Source organism: Sciurus vulgaris (assembly GCF_902686455.1).
Source record: "Sciurus vulgaris genome assembly, chromosome: 7".
In the NCBI taxonomy this organism is placed as follows: Eukaryota; Metazoa; Chordata; class Mammalia; order Rodentia; family Sciuridae; genus Sciurus; species Sciurus vulgaris.
This window is the reverse complement of record NC_136467.1, coordinates 135,161,411-135,179,987: the sequence shown is the minus strand read 5'-3', so window position 1 is coordinate 135,179,987 and position 18,577 is coordinate 135,161,411. Positions and strand designations below refer to the sequence as shown.

The 18,577-nt window shown below is 39.1% G+C and overlaps 1 protein-coding gene and 1 pseudogene across 4 annotated transcripts in view; one reads left to right on the top strand and one right to left on the bottom strand.

Annotated features, from left to right (window-relative positions):
• Nucleotides 1-3,586: 3,586 nt before the first annotated feature.
• LOC306665794 (pseudouridylate synthase PUS7L-like) lies at nt 3,587-8,809 on the bottom strand (annotated as a pseudogene). The gene is made up of 2 exons: nt 8,714-8,809; nt 3,587-5,015 (listed from the first exon to the last, which is right to left on the bottom strand). The product of its transcript is annotated as a pseudouridylate synthase PUS7L-like (transcript).
• The window catches only part of LOC306665109 (serpin B9-like), a 33,945-nt gene continuing 23,831 nt past the window's right edge, over nt 8,464-18,577 (top strand). For 2 of the 3 annotated variants that reach the window (XR_013764917.1, XM_079146386.1), the window contains exons 1-6: nt 8,464-8,799; nt 10,373-10,550; nt 14,517-14,654; nt 15,193-15,310; nt 16,667-16,809; nt 17,673-17,828. Coding sequence is in view for 2 of the 3 variants with exons in the window: in XM_079146386.1 (XP_079002512.1) it covers nt 10,383-10,550; nt 14,517-14,654; nt 15,193-15,310; nt 16,667-16,809; nt 17,673-17,828 (723 nt within the window). In the remaining variant the exon portion in view is untranslated. Of the gene's footprint in view, nt 8,800-10,372; nt 10,551-14,516; nt 14,655-15,192; nt 15,311-16,666; nt 16,810-17,672; nt 17,829-18,577 lie in introns of those variants that run through there. The other variant, XM_079146387.1, reaches the window with a different exon arrangement.

Sequence of the window (18,577 nt, the reverse complement as noted above, 5' to 3'; positions counted from 1 at the left end):
TTCTCCCTTTTTAAAATTAAATTTAGTTTCAAAGGAAATCCAGTATTATCATATAGACTGGACACCAAAATTGTTTGCCATTAAATACACAGAAAGTGGAAAAATACATTCAATAAAACAAAGTGATCTTATTAAATTGTAGTTAGATATTGCTGCCTGCTGATATTCCTGAACAGGAGATCCTCGCTGTTTCTGTTAAAAAAAGTAAATCAGCAAGCATTACTAAAATATGTAAATTAGCATCAATCATCTTTAAACAGAAAGATTGATGAGAGGACTAAAAGCGAATTCGGCTACTTCCTCACTGTGCTTTTTCAATGATATTTAACATTGAACTAGGTACCACCTAAAACAACTCCCTAGGACCTATAATGGTTTTGCATTTCACCACAATACAAATTCCAAAATATTTTGCAAAATACTCCAAAATGATTTGGAAATTTCCTGAAGGATCTCTTTTACTTCTATTGTAGTCACAGAACATCAAAAGGAATCTTGTTTCTCTCAATACACTCTCCAATATGCAGGCAATATGAAGCTGGCAGAAATGAACATATTATCTAAAAAAAAACTTGTCTTCAGAAGACAAATATTGGGTAGATAAAATAGTACTGATGTAGGAAGCATAATCAAATTTAACCATACGCTATCTTCTTTGACCTTAAATAGGTCAGTAAACCACTCAAATGTTTTTAATCTACAAAAAAAGGGAGGGGGATACTACCTCACCATGGGGTGGGTATATGTATGGCTAAAATGAGAGACACTGGCATAACAGACACTCAATACATGACAGTTGGCTCAAAAGTTACAGGTAACCTTTAGTTTATTATGACTGACAAAATGTCCAGGTGTTTTTATCTTGATTAAAAGAATTAAAAATTGTTTTCCTTTACTAATCCAGAAGAACTGTTATTCAGTTTCAAATACAACCTTGAAAACTAAAACTAAACCAAAGGTTATGTTCATGAAGATATGAAATACCCCATAAAAAGTTTAAAAACCTGGGTGACTGGTCATCAGTTGATCCAAAGTACATTATAAAGTCCCTAAACGGAAAAAAAAATCAAGGCAAATATTATTAGTACATAAAATTATTTCCCACATGAATAATATCTGAATTTATTTTATAGTGGCTTGAAATAAATTAAGCAATCCTTCCTTCATTCGAGGCTGAAGTATTTACTAATAAGGTATTTAAAATTACAGTGCCATCTAGAGGCAAAGAAAATAAAGATGGCAAATTTTATTCCTTTTATATTTTCTAATAGCTACTCAACATTTGCAAGAAAAGTAGGATTTTAGTAATGTATATAACTCATTTTCTAATTACATGTATAGGATTTAATTTATCCTATGAAATAAAGTTAAAACATTTTTTCCTAGTTCAGTTGGTAGAGTACTTGCCTTGCACACCCAAGGCCCTGGGTTCTAATCTCCAGCAACACAAAACAAAAAATAAAAAAATCTTACCACCTGAAGAACATTACTGCATTCTCAATTTGATACATTAAAACTGTAAAGGCAATTTAAAAAATGGTACTATAATATATGATTTTTTGGTTTTGAGATTTATTTATTCCCAAATTATATAATGTCAATGACAGTAACTTTTCAGTATTAAAAAAAAAAAAAAAAAAAATCAAACACTCCATCATCTTAACAGAACATTTCTTTTTTCTCTTCCAAACTTGCATCTGAAGACATTTATTTGATAATAACTTAAGTGTCAGGCACTTCTTAAAGCTACTTTACATATTAAATATATTAGTCAATACTCAGGAAATCCTCACAAAAATCCTATGTAGTAAGTAAGGTCTATATTAAAATACCCATTATAAATGTTTAAACTGAAGCTCAGAAACTGAAGTAACTTGCCCAATGCTATAATTAGCAGAACCAGGGTTCACACTGGGGGAGTTTGTCTTCAATAATTGTTCTTTTAATCACCAGGCCAACATGCCTCTCATTGGTAACAGTTGAATTCAGTGCCTTACTCCAATTGTAATACCCGTGTTCTGCTTTTAGGGGGCAATATTTTCTAATGTTACTAAATCCTTTATCACCATTTTTAATGACTACATGTTTGCCATCAATTTGATATATTTCATTTAACTTACATTAGTTAGTTAATGTTGGTCTTTCAAATTATTTCAAATTTCTTTTACTATACATAAAAATACTGCAACAAGCAAATTTTGCATGGCACATAGATTTTTTTCTTCTTTTAAATTTTATTTTCTTATTCTAACATTCCCTAAATGGTTAGACTGACTTAAGTAGATAAAAGTGCCTTGTTATTGACATATAATGTTCCATACTGCTTTTTAGATTTCATCACGATATAATGCAATGAAAAGATCCTCAGATCTTCTCTTTTCAATTAATACATATAAGTCATCCCCTTCCCCCTCCACACACAACTTAACTGATATAAAGTAGTTAAGAATGATTCATGATATGGGACAGTAAAACCAACAAACATTAAGTTTTTCAAATGGGCAAAATGTTTTCTTCTTGTAGAACAGAAAAGTAGAAATAATCCTCTTATTTATCTTGATTCTCAAAAAGAATCAATAACATATACAAAGTCACTGGTAAATTATCAGAGCTGAATCTGAGTACAGATCTGATTCTAAAGTCTGTGTTTTAGATAATAATCCAAAAAGTTAGGAGTCAATATACATTGAGATATAAAAATTATATGAAAGTGTTCATTTCAAGCTTGGTCAAAGATTATCTCATAAAAGGGTAATAACTAACCTGGATTAGCTATTATAAAGAGGGATAATATTTTCCTCATATGTAGTTATGAGCAGTAATTTCAAAAAGAGGAAATGATGATATTATTAGTTAGCAAAATGCTTCATCTGTTTCTCTCCAACCAAAAATGATTTCTTTTTGCAACCTAGTTTTACCTACTTTCTAAGCAAGAAGTTAGAGGATATGAATACTATTTCACAATGTTTTTCTTAAGTGTTAGCTTGCAGTGTTATACATTCCTAATAGTTAAAAAAATTTGGGACTTTTATAACATAGAATAAATTCACTGAAGCATGATAAAATAGAAAAACATAGGCTTTCACACAGATCTTTAATTCAAACCCCTATACTTACTTGCTATATGTCCCCTGGAACTTTAAAGCATCCAATTCCAACTTCTCAGGATGTTGTGAAATTTAAAGGAGATGACAATCATGGAGCTCCTAGCACATGGTAGATACTCAAGAAATTTTAGCTCCCTTTCCTTCAGAGACACACACACACACACACACACACACACACACACACACACATACACATATATCAAGGATATCAGTTTTAAATGTCATGCTTCATTTTTTCCCTCAAACTGTGGCATAACATGAAGTGTCAAGATCAAAAGAGATCAAAAGAGATAAAGTTGATTCATCAATGTGGGAACCTTCCATTTTCACATCATGATCTCCCATTAGTTGGTATGAGAGATGATGGGCATGTTTCAAAATCTGTCTTTGACATCCTAGTATGTTCGATTTCAGAGTAGGTACTTTAAACCTATGTGTTTTTAGTCTATCTCTGCTAAGTATTTCTGGTACCACTACCCTCATTGGTTCTTTGGATACTGAATATTGTATCCAAGTACTGGAAGAACCAACTGGTTTATTGCATATGTTTTAGCTGATTCTTCTTTGATTATCAGATGATAATCTGATAATACTCATCAACATCTTTATCCAAACAGACCAAATCACCCTCCACTACTTTTGATCCATAGTCAGTAAGACACTGCCTCATTCCAAATTTTGGTGCTATGTGCATGAACATGGAATATGTGCATGGAATGAGGAAAAGAGAACCTTGCCTGGATACAACCCTCCTCTGTCAGGCCTAAGGGACGTAATGACTCCAATACTCTCTTCAAATCCAGGCATCAAGGAAAGTGTGCCTTTAGCATCCTCACTTTTAAGAAAATATTTCTTAAAATATTCCTGTATTTACAGGATCATTCGGGTCTTCTGGTGTAAGAAATAATCTTACGGCCTTCACCATTTCATTCTTCAGCAAAGCCAATCCAATTTGGTCTGTATGAACTTCCCAAATCTCTGCGGTACATAGTAATTCACAAGACCTTTATTCTTAACATTTTCTGTGGTCTCCAAAATTCTCTCTCTCAGATTTGCAGAATCATATATTTGATTTTGTAAATTTCTGATGGCAATATCAAAGTGATTCCCTTTGAGTTGTTCAAGTCTAAGGAAACTGCCTGCAGATTGAATATTAAACACACTCATTCTTTTCAATTTCTTTTTCAATATTTTTCAATCTCTCTGGAGTCACTTTTCTAACAATCATTGCTTGATGGGTGATGACTTTCTTGTCTTTAAGGCCTACATAACTAAAATCCGAAGAAATCACACCAAGGTTCATAGTTAAAAAACCACTGCTTCGAACATCTCCAGATTTTCCTTTCATAGTGTAAAAATCGTATATATAACTTTCCTTTCCTGGCATTCAAGAAGAGACCTTTTTCTGTGCTGTGTTTTTTTCCCAAAATCTTACTGTTCTCACTACATTTGGATCACCATCACTGTAATTCTCTTCAGGAAAACATTTAGTTTCCACAAGGTTTCCAAACTTCTTTTTTTTTTTTTTTTCCAAACTTCTTGTTGACAAAATGGTGGACAGCTTTTCTGTGGTCTTCCTTTGTATCAGATTTATAAGGTAAATTTGGAATTTTCTTTCTTTGCATCCAAATATTTTTAAAAGTCAAGTACTTCTTCTTCAGATACCAAATGGCAAAGATCTTTATACTCAAGATTTGGTTTTATAACAATTTCCCTGTGTTTTCCTACAGTTACTAAGAAAGGAAATTCTGCCTAATAGCACTGTTTAAAAAAACCCGTTTGGTTTTTCTCAAGAATTCTGCCTAGTGAGAATTCTGGAGATGGCCCAATTAGCTCAGTTTTTGAATTTCACTTCTCTTTTATATCACAGGCAAACTGATTCAGTAATTCTTTTTTTTTTTTTTCCATCTAAAAAGAAGTTTAATACGTCAGCTTTTACTTCTTCAAACTTGGAAGTACTATCACTGATGGTATCTTCTTTTTCTGAATCAGACCGATGATTTTGGTCATCATCAGAGTACCTAGCCAAAGTATTAAGTTCTTGGTAACTTCCATCTTTGAAGAACAAAGTTTGAAAATCTAGTTTTGGCTTTTTGGCAAAATTATTCAGCTCAGTTATTTTACCAGTCTCATTAGTTGGTTCATCAATGACTTGTTCATCTATCTCAATAAAGTTACCTGGTGAGCTTTTTACAGTACCCTGAATCCAACATGATCATTGATGAAACACAAACATTTAAACCTGATTCTATAATTTGTATCCTCTTCCATTCTTAAGTAATAATGCCTCCAAAAATCCCAATTCCTTGCAGATCATGTTATCAGACATTACCATCTGCTGCCATCCTCTCTCTTCTGAAGACTTTTCTTTATTCACTGATAACTTCTGGAGCACCATCTTCTTCCCAGCATTACCTCATGATCACTTAGTCATGGACACATACACAGTCCCCACGTGGTGCCAGAGCTTGCACTGGTGTATGTCCAGGTGAAAGCATTCCTCTCTGCCTCCTTGTTTCTGGACCTGCATTGCACTGGGACTCTGCCATCAAGTAGGCCATGGCCAGATAAGAAACCTGACCCTGAACCAGAACTGTGCGCCAAAATAAACCTCTTTTTTAAAATAATGAACCCAATCTGTGGCATTGTGTTATTAGCAACAGAAAATGAACTAAGACATGGCACTTAGTATAACTGGTGAAGAGGCACCTAAATGCTTCAAACATCAGACCATCATTAATCTTGGGGACACAGGTTGGACCATGAGGGAAGAAAAGACCTGGGGTAGGTATATTTTGTCTATATAGACAAGTTTTTTTGGCTTCTTGTTTGATTGAGTCTATAAGCAGAATGCAATTTTTTTCTTGATGGATAATCTTGAAAATATGGGGAAAAATATGCAGCAGTTATTTTTTTCTTTGTTGGTTTAGCTTGAAACTGTCAATTCAACTCTGACCTTTTCTTTCCCTCCATGCTGCCAGTGGCTTAATTTAGCCATCTCAGAATATTTCTCTTATAAATAGTATGGTATGGTATTTATCTTTGCAATGGTGTTATTTTCATTTATTTATTTATTTATTTATGTATTTATTTTTGGGTATCAGGGATTGAAGCCAGAAGACCTTAATCACTGAGTCACATCCCTAGCCTTTTTTATTTTTTATTGAGAAAGGGTCTCACTACGTTGCTAAATCTGGCTTTGAACTCTAGATCCTCTTGCCTTTGCTTTCCTAGCTGCTGGGATTACAGGCATGTGCCAAAGAATAAAGGTGTTATTAAAAAAACAAAAGGTTGTGAATGCAACATTTAAAGAAGACTTCATTCTCAGGGTCATGCAAATGCAGAGTTGTCACCTGTAATGGTTAATTTGAATTGTTGACTTGATTGGATTAAGAGATGCTCATGATTAAGAGGCTTCTGGGTGTGTCCATGAGGCCGTGTCTAGGAACGATTGGAATGTGGGATAGTGAACTGAAGTGGAGACCCTTCCTAAGCATTGGCAGCACTGCCAAATAGGATGGAATAAAAGTTGGAAGAACAAGCAAGCAGATGCAGATGCAAGCTCTGCTCTTCTTGAATGGATTCTTGATCACTGCTTTGTTTGTCTCAGGATATCAGACTCTCGCTTCTTCACTCTTCTAAGAGTGAGTTCTGCCAGTGATTCTCCAGGTGGTTTCCAGAAGCCTTGGTCTCAGACTAGGGTAGCACTGTTGAGCTTTCTTGTTCTGGGACTTCTGCATTTTAGACTGTGCAGCTGCTGTTTCTTCCAGCTCTCCAGCTGCAGATGGCCATTGTGGTCCTGTAAGCCAATCTAATAAATCCTTTTCATAATCATACTTCCTGTTGATTCTGTTCCTCTAGAGAACCCTGGCTAATACAGCACCTAAGTGTGCCTCTTAAATGTTTTGTGGTAAACATCTGTCTTGCTTCACTCTAATTCAGGCACTCAGGAGAAAACACTAATTTTCATGAATTTGAAACAGGAGGGGTAATCTGCTCATGGACAAGCTTCTGGGAAAGGCTCCCTGCTTCAGAGGAAAAGTCATTTGTTCTGTTCTGTTCCTGGGGACAACAACATGTCAACCTGAAATATTTCCACTTGCTTCCAGCCTCAGGATGAAAGTGGTACAGAGGGACAGGGAAGAGTGTGGCTCTTGGATGACATGAACTACTAAATCAACGTGCTTGAAGTGGTCCCTGCCTCTGCACCCCCTGATGGACACAAGTCAGATCCTGAGCCATTTGACTCAGTGTCTGTGTCTGTCACATTGCCAAAGGAGAGTAGGACTTCTTATACACCAGTAGCACAGGCTGAGCACCAGAAGTTGGAAAAGAGCCTAGCTGCTAAGATTTAGGACACCTGTGTTGTCTGGGAGGGTCCTGGACTAGTACTAGGTGGGGAAGGGGCTGGAACAAACAGTTTTTAACAACATTTTAAAAAATAATTTTGAGTGCATAGTAATTATACAGAACAATGGGTTTCACTTGGCAATGTCATACAAGCACATGAAGCACTTTGATTAGATCCACCCTACCTCTTACACTCTCTTGTACCCCATGCCCTTTCCCTGGTCCTACTCCCCTTCCCTATTAGTCCCTCTTCTATTTTGATGCCATTTTTTATTAACCCCTGGATTTCATATATGAGAGAAAACAAGAGATACTTGTTTTTCTGAGATTTATTTATTTTGCTTAAAATGATGATCACCAGCTTCATCCATTTTCCTGCAATTAGCTTGTTTTGTTCTTTATGACTGAATAAACTTAGCCATACATAAATGCCATACATAAATGTGGATATATATACATGTATATAATATTTTCTTTATCCATTCAATTGCTAACAGGCACCTAGGCTGATGCCCTAACTTGGCTTTTGTGAATGGTGCTGAGACAAACATGGGTATACAGGTATCTCTTGTACTATGCTGCCTTTGACTCCTTTGGATATACACAGAGACGAGGGGTATAACTGGATCATACAGTAGTACTACTTTTAGTTTCTGAGGAACCTCCCCACCCCGTCCATTGTGGTGGAACTAATTTACATTCCCAGCACCAGCCTGTAAGGAGAACAGACACATTGCATCTCGCTGAATCCCTCCTTTGTGTAAGGCTCAGAATACAGACTTAACAGGACTTTCCTTCCCTAAAACCCTAGCCTGTCATTCTGCCTTTGCTTTTTGGAAGCAGGAAAGCCCAGAGTTGTAGGTTCTGTGCCCTTCCGTGCCCCCATTGTGCTTTTTCCAGTCAATGCCCCGGGGAACCTTGCAGCCTGCCTTTGGTTGTCAGTCTCAGAGCGCTTTCGGTTTCAGAATCCTGTAAAGGGCATGAGGTACACGACTCCAGCCCCATCCCTGGCATACGATTTCCTGTTCCAGGGGATACCGGTGGGTGACAGAGTCGGTGGGGGCGGGGGGCGTGCCTTAGTGACTCATCCCTGGGCAAGGAGCAAATCCTAGCCTGGCTGTGACCCAGGTCATCCTGGGCGACTTCCCTAGGAAAGCGTGCTGTGGGCTGGAAGACAGAAATTCCCGCGGCTAAACGGGGCTGATAAACGGTCTCTCTGGAGCTGAAGCCCCAGAGTGAACCCAAGAGACGCACACCTGCAGGCGCCTGGTCCTGTCTTTGGAAGTCTGTGCCAGGCGAGCAGCACTGAGACCTGAGGCAGCGGCGGTGCGGAAGCTGGCAGGTGAGGGCATCTCTCCACAGGGCCGTGAGTGGTGGGGGAGCAGGAGAGGAAAGTTTTGGAACTCTATAGCCGCCAATGGGAGGTGGGATGCAAGGATGAGAGAGTGAGTTAAATAAACAAGAGAACCCCAGAAGGCGGTGCCATTCTGTGTTTACAGAAATAGCTTCTTGGGTGATCACAGCTGTCAGTGGCGCAGCTGGATCTCCCTTGGGGATGGTCCCAGAGAAGGGAAGCTTGATTCCCACAAGACGAAGATGCTATGCAGCCTGGTGGCTCTACTGGCCTCTTGCTTGCCACTTCACTACCTCCTGCTGGCCCTGACCCTCACCCTGGAGAGTGTTCATGCTCCAATACCACTCCCACTTACTGACCCTATTTGCTCACTTCTCCTGTCTTCTCAGGGAGTCACAACATGACTTCTGCCTTACATCTTCCTGTCTCCAGTTCAAAATCAGAGCCCTTAATTCATCTGAGATTTTCCCCTAATTTGCCCCTAATTGATGGATTCTTGCTTTTTCCTGAGAATGCGCCAAGGTGCTTAGAATCAGGATGCCAGGCACCTTTCCTGCAGAGAGCAGTCAGTCTAGGGGGTCCAATAATGGATGAGGCAGGGAATTACAAGAAGGAGTGATGAGTAAGGGTCGGGGGAGAAGGGGGATCCAGAATAGGACATCAGAGTCCTCTTGGTGGACTGAGGAGGGAAGTGAGTGATTTGGGGCTGGTGATAGGGATGGAGTAGGGAGCATATTAATTTGGATAACAATGTTTGAAAGGCTCAGAGGTGATGGGAGATATCAGGGTGGGTAGAGGGGGAGGCTATGAGAGGGGGAGGCTGCAGCAGGGGATGGGGCCAGGCAGATGGGAAGCCATTTACAAAAGGCAGTTTTGAGCTTTTCCCCAGGGCCATGGGGGTTTTCAGAGAGAGGTCATAAGATCAAGAGAGCACTTCTCTCTCAAGATGCTGTGTGTCTGTCCATCTGGAGTCCTGATGTGGGGAGCCCACGTTCTGCGGCTCCCCAGCCCCCTTGATTGCATTTTACTGAGCAGGGACTGATTGCAATGGGGAACACAGGGACAGGGAGGTCAGAGGCTCTGGAGAGGAGCCAAGAGGTTGGAATAGGCACAGGTCACAGGGAATGGAGTATGGAGGGAGGTAGGAAGATTTGGGAGGGGGCTGAAGGCAGGCTTGGACAATAGGTTTAGGGGGACCTGGGAGAAATGGAAGGAGTCAGGGAGGTTTCCCAGGGTCTAAGGTCAGCCACTGGTGAGGAGGGTCTCATTGCCCAGAGGTGCCCACTGGTGTTTACATTGCACCTCCTCTGGCTTCACCTACCACCTCCCTGCTCTTGCTCTGACCTGCCACCTTCTGGTCTTCTCTGCATGCTTTTCTGCTCTTCCTTGCCCTGCCAGTGTGCTGTCCTACAGGCACCAGTCCCTCCCTCACATGCATTATCTACTCCCTTGGCTGTTGCTGGCACTAATAAGGTTCTGAGTTCTCAAGAAAAATGAAAGCAAAGCAGAGACAACAGTGTTCTCAGCCCATTTCACTGTTTTCTTTCTTCTTGGCCCCCAGACCCTGCATCATGGATTCTCTTTCTGAAGCAAATGGCACCTTCGCCTGCCAGGTTTTGAAGATGCTATGTCAAGACAAACCTTCACAGAATGTGTTTTTTTCTCCCCTGAGCATCTCCTCTGCCCTGGCCATGGTCCTCCTGGGGGCAAAGGGGAATACCAAGGTCCAGATGGCTCAGGTAAACTTTCCTGTCACCCAGGAGGAGGGACTGGTCTGTAAGTCTTGTCTCCTGTCCCCTCCTTGAGTTTTTCCAGAACTGTTAAGGAAGGAGGTGTGTGTGTGGACCATTTCAGGGAGGAGGGTGAAGGAGGAAGGAAGGGAGGAGGCAAGAGTCTCCTCCAGTAAGATTTTTATTTTGTGTGTCAGGCATGGATGGTTTCCCCAATTACTCATCTGAAGAATACTCCCAAAAATTAGCCTCGCAATTTATTTAGAAAATGATACTCAGAACTGTGTGTGCAGCTCAGCAGTAATTCCTGTGCCTAGTATGCACTGAATCACATGTAGAGATCACGGAAGCATGAATAGCTCAGTTGAGCAAGCATTCAGTGAACATCTAGAAATGGTAAGAGTCAGTCTCTGCCTCTGAAGGTTTTAGGGGCAGGCAAGAGACAGGTGCCTGAGAAAAAGCCTAAAAGCTTTTGGCATTGTTGAGCTGTACCCGCTTCTCACACCTTTATGATGGGAGTAGTAGGCACTGATGTTTCAGTGTGACTTTCTGTTTCCTGGGGGACCCTTTTGAATAATGACTGTTCATTTTAATAATTTCCCACCTCTGATGAAGGAGTGAAGGTTTATGCATAGAGGGGACGTTCTTTCTGGTATGTCTTGGAATCTCTTTCTAGGTTTTAGGCTCACTGAGAAACCCTTTCCAACAAAGTGTAAATTGTGAATTACCAGTTCAAAGTCAAGAAATAAGAAGCTGAGGGAAAGGTTGGTCAATGGGCATTACATATCAGTTTGATAGGAGCAGGATGTTCTGGTGGCAGCTGCACAGGAGGGTGACTATAGAAAGGGATGATATAGTGTGTAGTTCAGTCTGTGACTTTACCAGATATGACATGGGAGAGCCACATGCCTCCAGGGTTCACCTGGATAATAGCCACATGCTTATGACACATTGTTGCTTATAACCAGAAGGGAAACTCTAAGGCTGTAGGAATATTCTTAAACATAATTTGTTTTCCTTTGTGTTATAAGGGGTAAAAGATCATTATAAAAATCTACATGACAGTAGAGTGCATTTTGACATATTACATATCCATGGAGTACAACCTGTTCTAATTAGGATCCTATTTTTGTGGTTGTACATGATGTGGAGTTTCACAGGTGGTGTATTCATATATGAACATGGAAAATTTATGTTCAACTTATCTACTGTCTTTCCTATTCCCATCCCTTCTCCCTTCCCTTCATTCCCTTTTGTCTGTTCTACTGAACTACTATTCTTCCCTCCACCCACTTACTGTGGGTTAGCATCCTCATATCAGAGAGAACATTCAGCCTTTATTTGTAAGGAATTGACTTATTTCACCTAGCATGATAACCTCTAGATCCATCCATTTACTGACAATAGCCATATTATGGCTGAGTAATATTCCATTGTGTACATATACCACATTTTCATGTGTGTCGAAGGGCACCTTGGTTGGTTTGATAGCTTAGCTACTATGAATTGAGCTGCTATAAACATTCATGTGACCACATCACTATAATATGCTGATTTTAAGTGCTTTGCTTATACTGTGGAATGGGATAATTGGGTCAAATGGTGGTTCCATTCCAAGTTTTCTGAGGACTCTCCATACTGCTTTCTAGAGTGGTTGTACAAATTTGAGGTCCCACCAGCAATGTATGAGAATACCTTTCCCCCTACATCCTTGCCACCATTATAAAAATCTTTAAAAAGGAAAGTAGAGAGAAAAGAAAAAGTCCCTGTGGACTCACTCTGAAGAGACAGTCATCTGAAAATGTTAAGTATTTTCTTCTAGTTTCATGTCCTCTTTTTGGCTTTACATTTTACACTTGATGATCAACAGTATCTTTATTTTCATAAATGTTCTCCAATTAGTGGGAGGTTTCAGTGAACTAATTCATCTAAAGCAAATGCTCAGTGAGAATTAGCTGTTATTACAATAGTGATATCATATTGTCATGCCAAATTGCTTTTAGCTTTCAGTTTCCAATTGTGGTAATACACACCCACATAATTTACCACCCAAACAATTTTTAAACCTACAATTCAGTGGCATTTGTTCTATTTTTGACAGATGTTCTCCTCAATGATGTATAAAATTTATGAACTGAATTTAGCTGCTTTTTATCTTTTTCTACAAAAGAGTATGCATTGTAAGAGAAATATAGCTATAGAATATCAGAAAAAATTCATTTCCAAAGATCACCTAAGCATTTAAAAATTTGTATCTTTTATTGTTTCTTCTTTGTATGTTCACATTTTGGGGGAATTTTTAAAATTAAAATATGTTTTAAATGATACATAGAAACATAAGAATTATTCATATTTGTGGGGTAACTATGTGATGTTTTAATTCATGTATACATAGTGTAATGCCAAATCAGGGTAAGCAGATCTATCACCTCAAATGCTTATAATTCCTTTGAGGTGAAAGCCTGGAACATTCTTTCTTTTAATTTCAAGTATATAGTACATCATCATTCTCTATATAGGCCTAATGTACAGCAGCCACAAGAACCTCTTGTTTCTAATGGTATCTCAGTGTCCACTTGCCAGCCTTTCCCCATGTTCATATCTCTGGACCACCATGTGGTAATTACACTTTAATGAAAATATTCTAGATTTCATTATTTTAACCTTTCCTGTGTCTTTTCTTTTTCATTTATAACTTTCATTGTGGGTACTTTAAAATTTTTTTTGTAATAGCTGATGTCTATTTCATGTGGATATATGTGCTTTCTTGGAAAGAACGAGTTGTTTTGCTCATAGACTACTTTATATTTTTCTCTAAATTCCTTAGTAATTTTTTGGTACCTTTTCTAACATCATGAGTTGGAAGATTTGTTGTTTCATTATTTCCTTAGAAATATGAAAACAATGTTGATTTTACTATCTTTGGTCAAATTCTTTGGTCTGGCAATATAATATGCATTTTGGTTATTTTCTAAACCATCTGTCATATATTTAGGATAGTAATTTAAATAATTATTTAGAGTCATTTATTCAAAAAGGACTTACTTATTTAGAATAAACAACTTGTTAGTTAGTTGGTTGTTCCTTCAGAGGAGTTGTATCTTTAGAAAGTGTTTTCAAAAGTTAACCTACTAGGTTAATTTCCATGCTGTAGATGTGTTATTTGTAGTGTTATTGACTTTAAGTTTACTATATTGAGGTCCTTGAATATAAACTGTGTCAACTGTGTAATTTGTGTATTTCAGAATCAACTGAAACATTTCATCTGGGCTAGTATATGCCAATTGTTTTGAACTATTAAAGTAGATTATATTTTCTCTCTAAGGTGCTGGTTAAGAACTCATTTATTCTTGCTGCAGATATGGCTCAGTGATAGCATACTTCCTGGTATGTAGGAGGCCCTGGGTTCAATTCCCAGCACTGCAAGAAATAAATCTTTAAAACTACGAATAAGTAAATAAGTAAAATTGTAAAAAGGAAAAAAAAGAAATAATTTATACTTATTAATTATATTGCTCATTTTATACTTTCATTTCCTTTCAAAAATTATCATTATGATTGCATTCTGATCAATTTATTTCTTGGATTTTTAGTATTTTTAACTGCACATTTTGTTGTTGCTGTTGTTGGATAAATGTTAGAGGCAAGTTTTCCTCTATCTCTGACCCAGTTATGCTGGCCATGGGATGCAGGACTCCATAGTCCTTTTCTGAACCTCTCTTGCCCCTTACACTTTTTTCTCTCAGGCCTCTATAAACTATGCAGAGAGCTCGGTGCAGGTGCAAGAGCCATGTCTTTCACTCACCAGTTTCCTGGCCCCTCTCTCCACCCACCCCACCAGTGTCACTTCTCAATTAGAAACAACTTCCTCTCAAAGGATAATTTTATTGGGAATTTGAGAAAAAAAAAATTGCTTGCAAATTCTTATTGAGACCAAGATCAAAACTGAGAGAGTTGTATTGCTTTCCTTCACAGGCCATGTCTTTAAACACAGAGGAGGACATCCATAAGGGCTTCCAGATGCTTCTCACCCAAGTGAACAAGCCTGGCTCACAGTACTTGCTTAGAACAGCCAACAGGCTCTTTGGAGAGAAGACTTGTGATTTCCTGTCAGTAAGTGGAATCAGTAGAACAGTAAAAGTCCTATTTAAACTACCTGGTTTAAAGAAAGACCCTAGAAGAAAGACCCTAGAGACCAGGCATGATGGCACACTTGGGAAAGATTAGTGGTAACCATATGCCTCATGTGCTCAAGGAATTTGCCTAAAGTACTCAAGGCCCTGGGCTCAAGCCCCAGCAACACAAAAACAAGCAAATTAATGAACAGAACCCTAGAGAACTTGAGAAACATATGGCAAACTGTTTTTATAAAGATCCCAATTTTATGATCATACCTTGTATTATTTCAAATTAGACTGTATCTAAAATTTCATGTCATTTCATTCATTCATCTCTGGTTATTCAGGAAGTAGGACATACCTCCTTACAAACTCAGATATTTCGTCAACTAGTAGCTTAAGATTTGATCATGTTTATGAGATATTGTGTTCTCTCTAATCAAAAAAGCATCTAGCCAGCATGCAGAGTGTCTGGAAGCTCATGGACATTTTATTTAGCAACATGGCCTCACTGAACCCTTTTCTCTCCAAAGACATTTAAGGAGTCCTGTCTTCAGTTCTACCATGCGGAGCTGGAGCTACTGTCCTTTGCCAAAGCTGCAGAGAAGTCCAGGAAGCATATAAACACTTGGGTCTCAAAAGAGACAAAAGGTCAGAGTCATTCCAGTCTCCTTCCACCCCACATCCATCCTCCCCGCCCCTCTGCTCCCCCTCCTCCTCAGTGCTAACGTCACTGTTGTTACAGAAGGTCAGAGCATGTTCGCCTGGCTGAGCCTCATGGTGTGCTTGAACCTTAATGGGCTCACAGAAGATGTGATCAATGCTCCAGTTTTCCAAATCAGAGATTAATGGTGTCTGTTCTCCTAGGACCAGACTGACTGATACAAGTGTCCTATTTAATACTTTACATAGAACATACTGTCACTGGCCTGTATTATTCACATGGCAGGTGACCGTCATATTTAGGAGAAGATCATTGGCCAGATCTTCTCCAAGTCCTGCACTTGGTCCTCCTCTTCCTGGGGTCATTTTGGACTGGCTCCCTGCCACCTCTCCATGTTAAGATGACTTCTCCTACTGCACACTTTCCTAGTTCTCACTTAAGCACCCTCTTTAGACTTGAGAAGTCTAGACTTGATTACTCAACTACAGAGCCTCTCTCACAGCTGATCAATTCCACAGACTGAAAACATCCTCCCTGGAGGGTTAAAACTTACTCATTTCTACTTCAGAGTGTGACACGTTCTAACCTTCATCCCCAAGTTCAATGATAGTCTGAGGTTTGAACCATTCACTTATACACCACTAGGAACATCACTATTTCTGCAACAAATGAGACCATAAAAAATGGAGGTAAGTCCTTTCCCCTATTTCTTCTTGGAATCTTTAGTGCTTGTGCCCTCTTGAGGCAGCAAATTAGCAGGGGTGCTCTTAGTTCCTTGGAAAGGTACCCTTTGAAGCCAGTGAAAGAAGGAAGTACCTTCACCTACCCAAATCATTACCTGTTCCAGGGATACCAGGTGTCAGGAGGATGCAATAGTAATATCTCTTCCAGTAATTTCCAGAAACTCCTCCTGTGCCCCTGGTGTGGAGCCGTTCATTCTGGCTGCCTCTGGAATGTGGCCAGGTAGCTGTTCAATGTTAGAATTGGGCCTGACGACAGAGCCTTAGACTTGACACTGCTCTTATCTACAGCAGGTAACTTCAGCTTCTACCCAGCCCCTTTCTCCTTTGTCTTCTTCTCCAACCTGGTGTCAATTTTCTACTTTGTCCCAACCTGCTTTCTTTCAGGGACTTGGAAATCTTTTACTGTCTTCCACTTGGTGATGTTTCAGTGTCTGTCATCATGAGTACCACTCAGAGGTGGCATTTTTAACTTTTTGTACATAACTACCCAAACTCACCACATTCAAAATCAGAATGTTTGGATCGGCTAAGACATCATGTCATGCTTATTCACCAAACGTCATAAAAAGCAACTGATAGAGTCTCTTCTTTTCTTGAAAGGTAAAATTCAAGAGTTACTACCAACTAACTCGGTTGATGAGCAGGCCAGGTTGGTTCTTGTCAATGCCATCTACTTTAAAGGACTGTGGGAAGAGCCATTTGACAAAATATGCACGTGTGAAATGTCTTTTAATATAAACCAGGTAGGGAGAATATTTAAAAACAATCATGCTAGTCTGATAAATAAATTCAATAAAAAATGTTAACTTCATAAGATGTAAATGGTTAAAAATAATTTCAAACTTAACATCTCTCTGAATGAATTTTAAATTTATTAGAAAAAAATCATATGAATATTTATTTAATACTTGCTATCTATTATGGTTATATCCTATTATATCTGTTTCTGATTCTCACACATTTATTGGTTTAACCTCATTCTGGAAACAAAGACTTTCCTGTATATACAAGGAGCCTGGATTGAAAGCAAAAGTATATGATATATATTATGTATATATTATATATGTGTGTGTATATAAAATATGTGAAACCACAAGCAGTATACAAAGAAGGAATGTGATAACACCTTTTTTTAATAAGAGTTTTGTTTTATTTTCTTCTTATGATTTTGCAGTACTAGTGATCAACCCCAGGGCTTGTGCATGTTAAGCAACAAGGCTAAAGGACTGGACTACACCCCATTCTTTTAATCAATTATTTTAAAAATTAAAAGAAGCTTTCATTTGAATTGTTGTTAATAATAACTTATCATATTGATTCAGCATCTGCAGCTTCCTACCATTAAAAATGAGTGACCTTAGTCAACTGTGAGGTATAACATTAATTAAAACAAATATTAGACTAGTTTGCCAAATTCCCTAATCCCTTAAAATACAATTTAATGCAATAAGGAAGCTGTATGCATGAAATTGCTCCCCATCTGTATAAGGCATGTTTTAGATATCTGTTTTTAATTTGGGCAGTGCTGGACCACAGCAGAGTTGAGACTTTTCTTGCCCCTTTTCAAACTGTTCTAAATTCGTGCTCATCTGGTCATTCCTGTCAGAAGGAGGAAAGGCCAGTGCAGATGATGTGTCAGGAAGCCAAGTTTAACTTCGCCTACATCAGGGAGGCCCAGACACAGGTGTTGGAGCTGCCCTATGCTGGCAAGGAGCTGAGCATGATCATTCTGCTCCCAGATGAGGAAGTGGACCTCAGCTTGGTGAGTCAGAGGGCTTGCAGACCTTTCAGGGCTGGGGAGATAGCTCAGTTGGTAGAGTCCTTAGGACCCTGGGTTCAATCCCCAGCACCGCAAAAAAAAAAAAAAAAAAAAAAAAAAAAAAACAGGGCTTGCCATCCTTTGAACTCAGAATTTCTGTGGGAGAATCAGTGACACCCTGTGCCTTTTCACCAGATCTCAAACCCATCAGCCCAAATGGTCCGTCCATCCCTGTCCTTGCTTCTTTGTGGTATCCACAGAGTCACCCATCCTGTCAATGGTGGGCAGTGCACTGTCATGACCCAAAGGGCCTCTGTGAGCAGAACAGCCCCCATGGGCTCTCCCTCTGTCCAACTCTCTATCTGTGATGACCAGTTTCCACACATAGTGCCAAATCCCACCTTAGGCAGATGCCTCTCTCCTGCAGTGGCAGACACTGAGACGCCATTTTTTTCTAGCCTTTTTTTTTCTTACCAGCAATGGTTTGTGGTCTTCAAAACGAAGCCTCATTCAAAGCAACAAATACCACTAGAAAAGCACCATCTACTGGGCAAGGACACTTGTCAGAATAAAACATGTCTCCATAGTGGATGGACAAGGAGAGGGCATCCATAGTCCTCTTGCAGGGAAGTCACATATGGGATAGCTCGAGGGGTGATGGACAAGTCAGAGCCCCCAAAGCTTCCTGGCATATGAAGGAGCTGCCATGCCGTGTGGACAGTCAACATGAATTGTTCATGGAAATGTCTGTG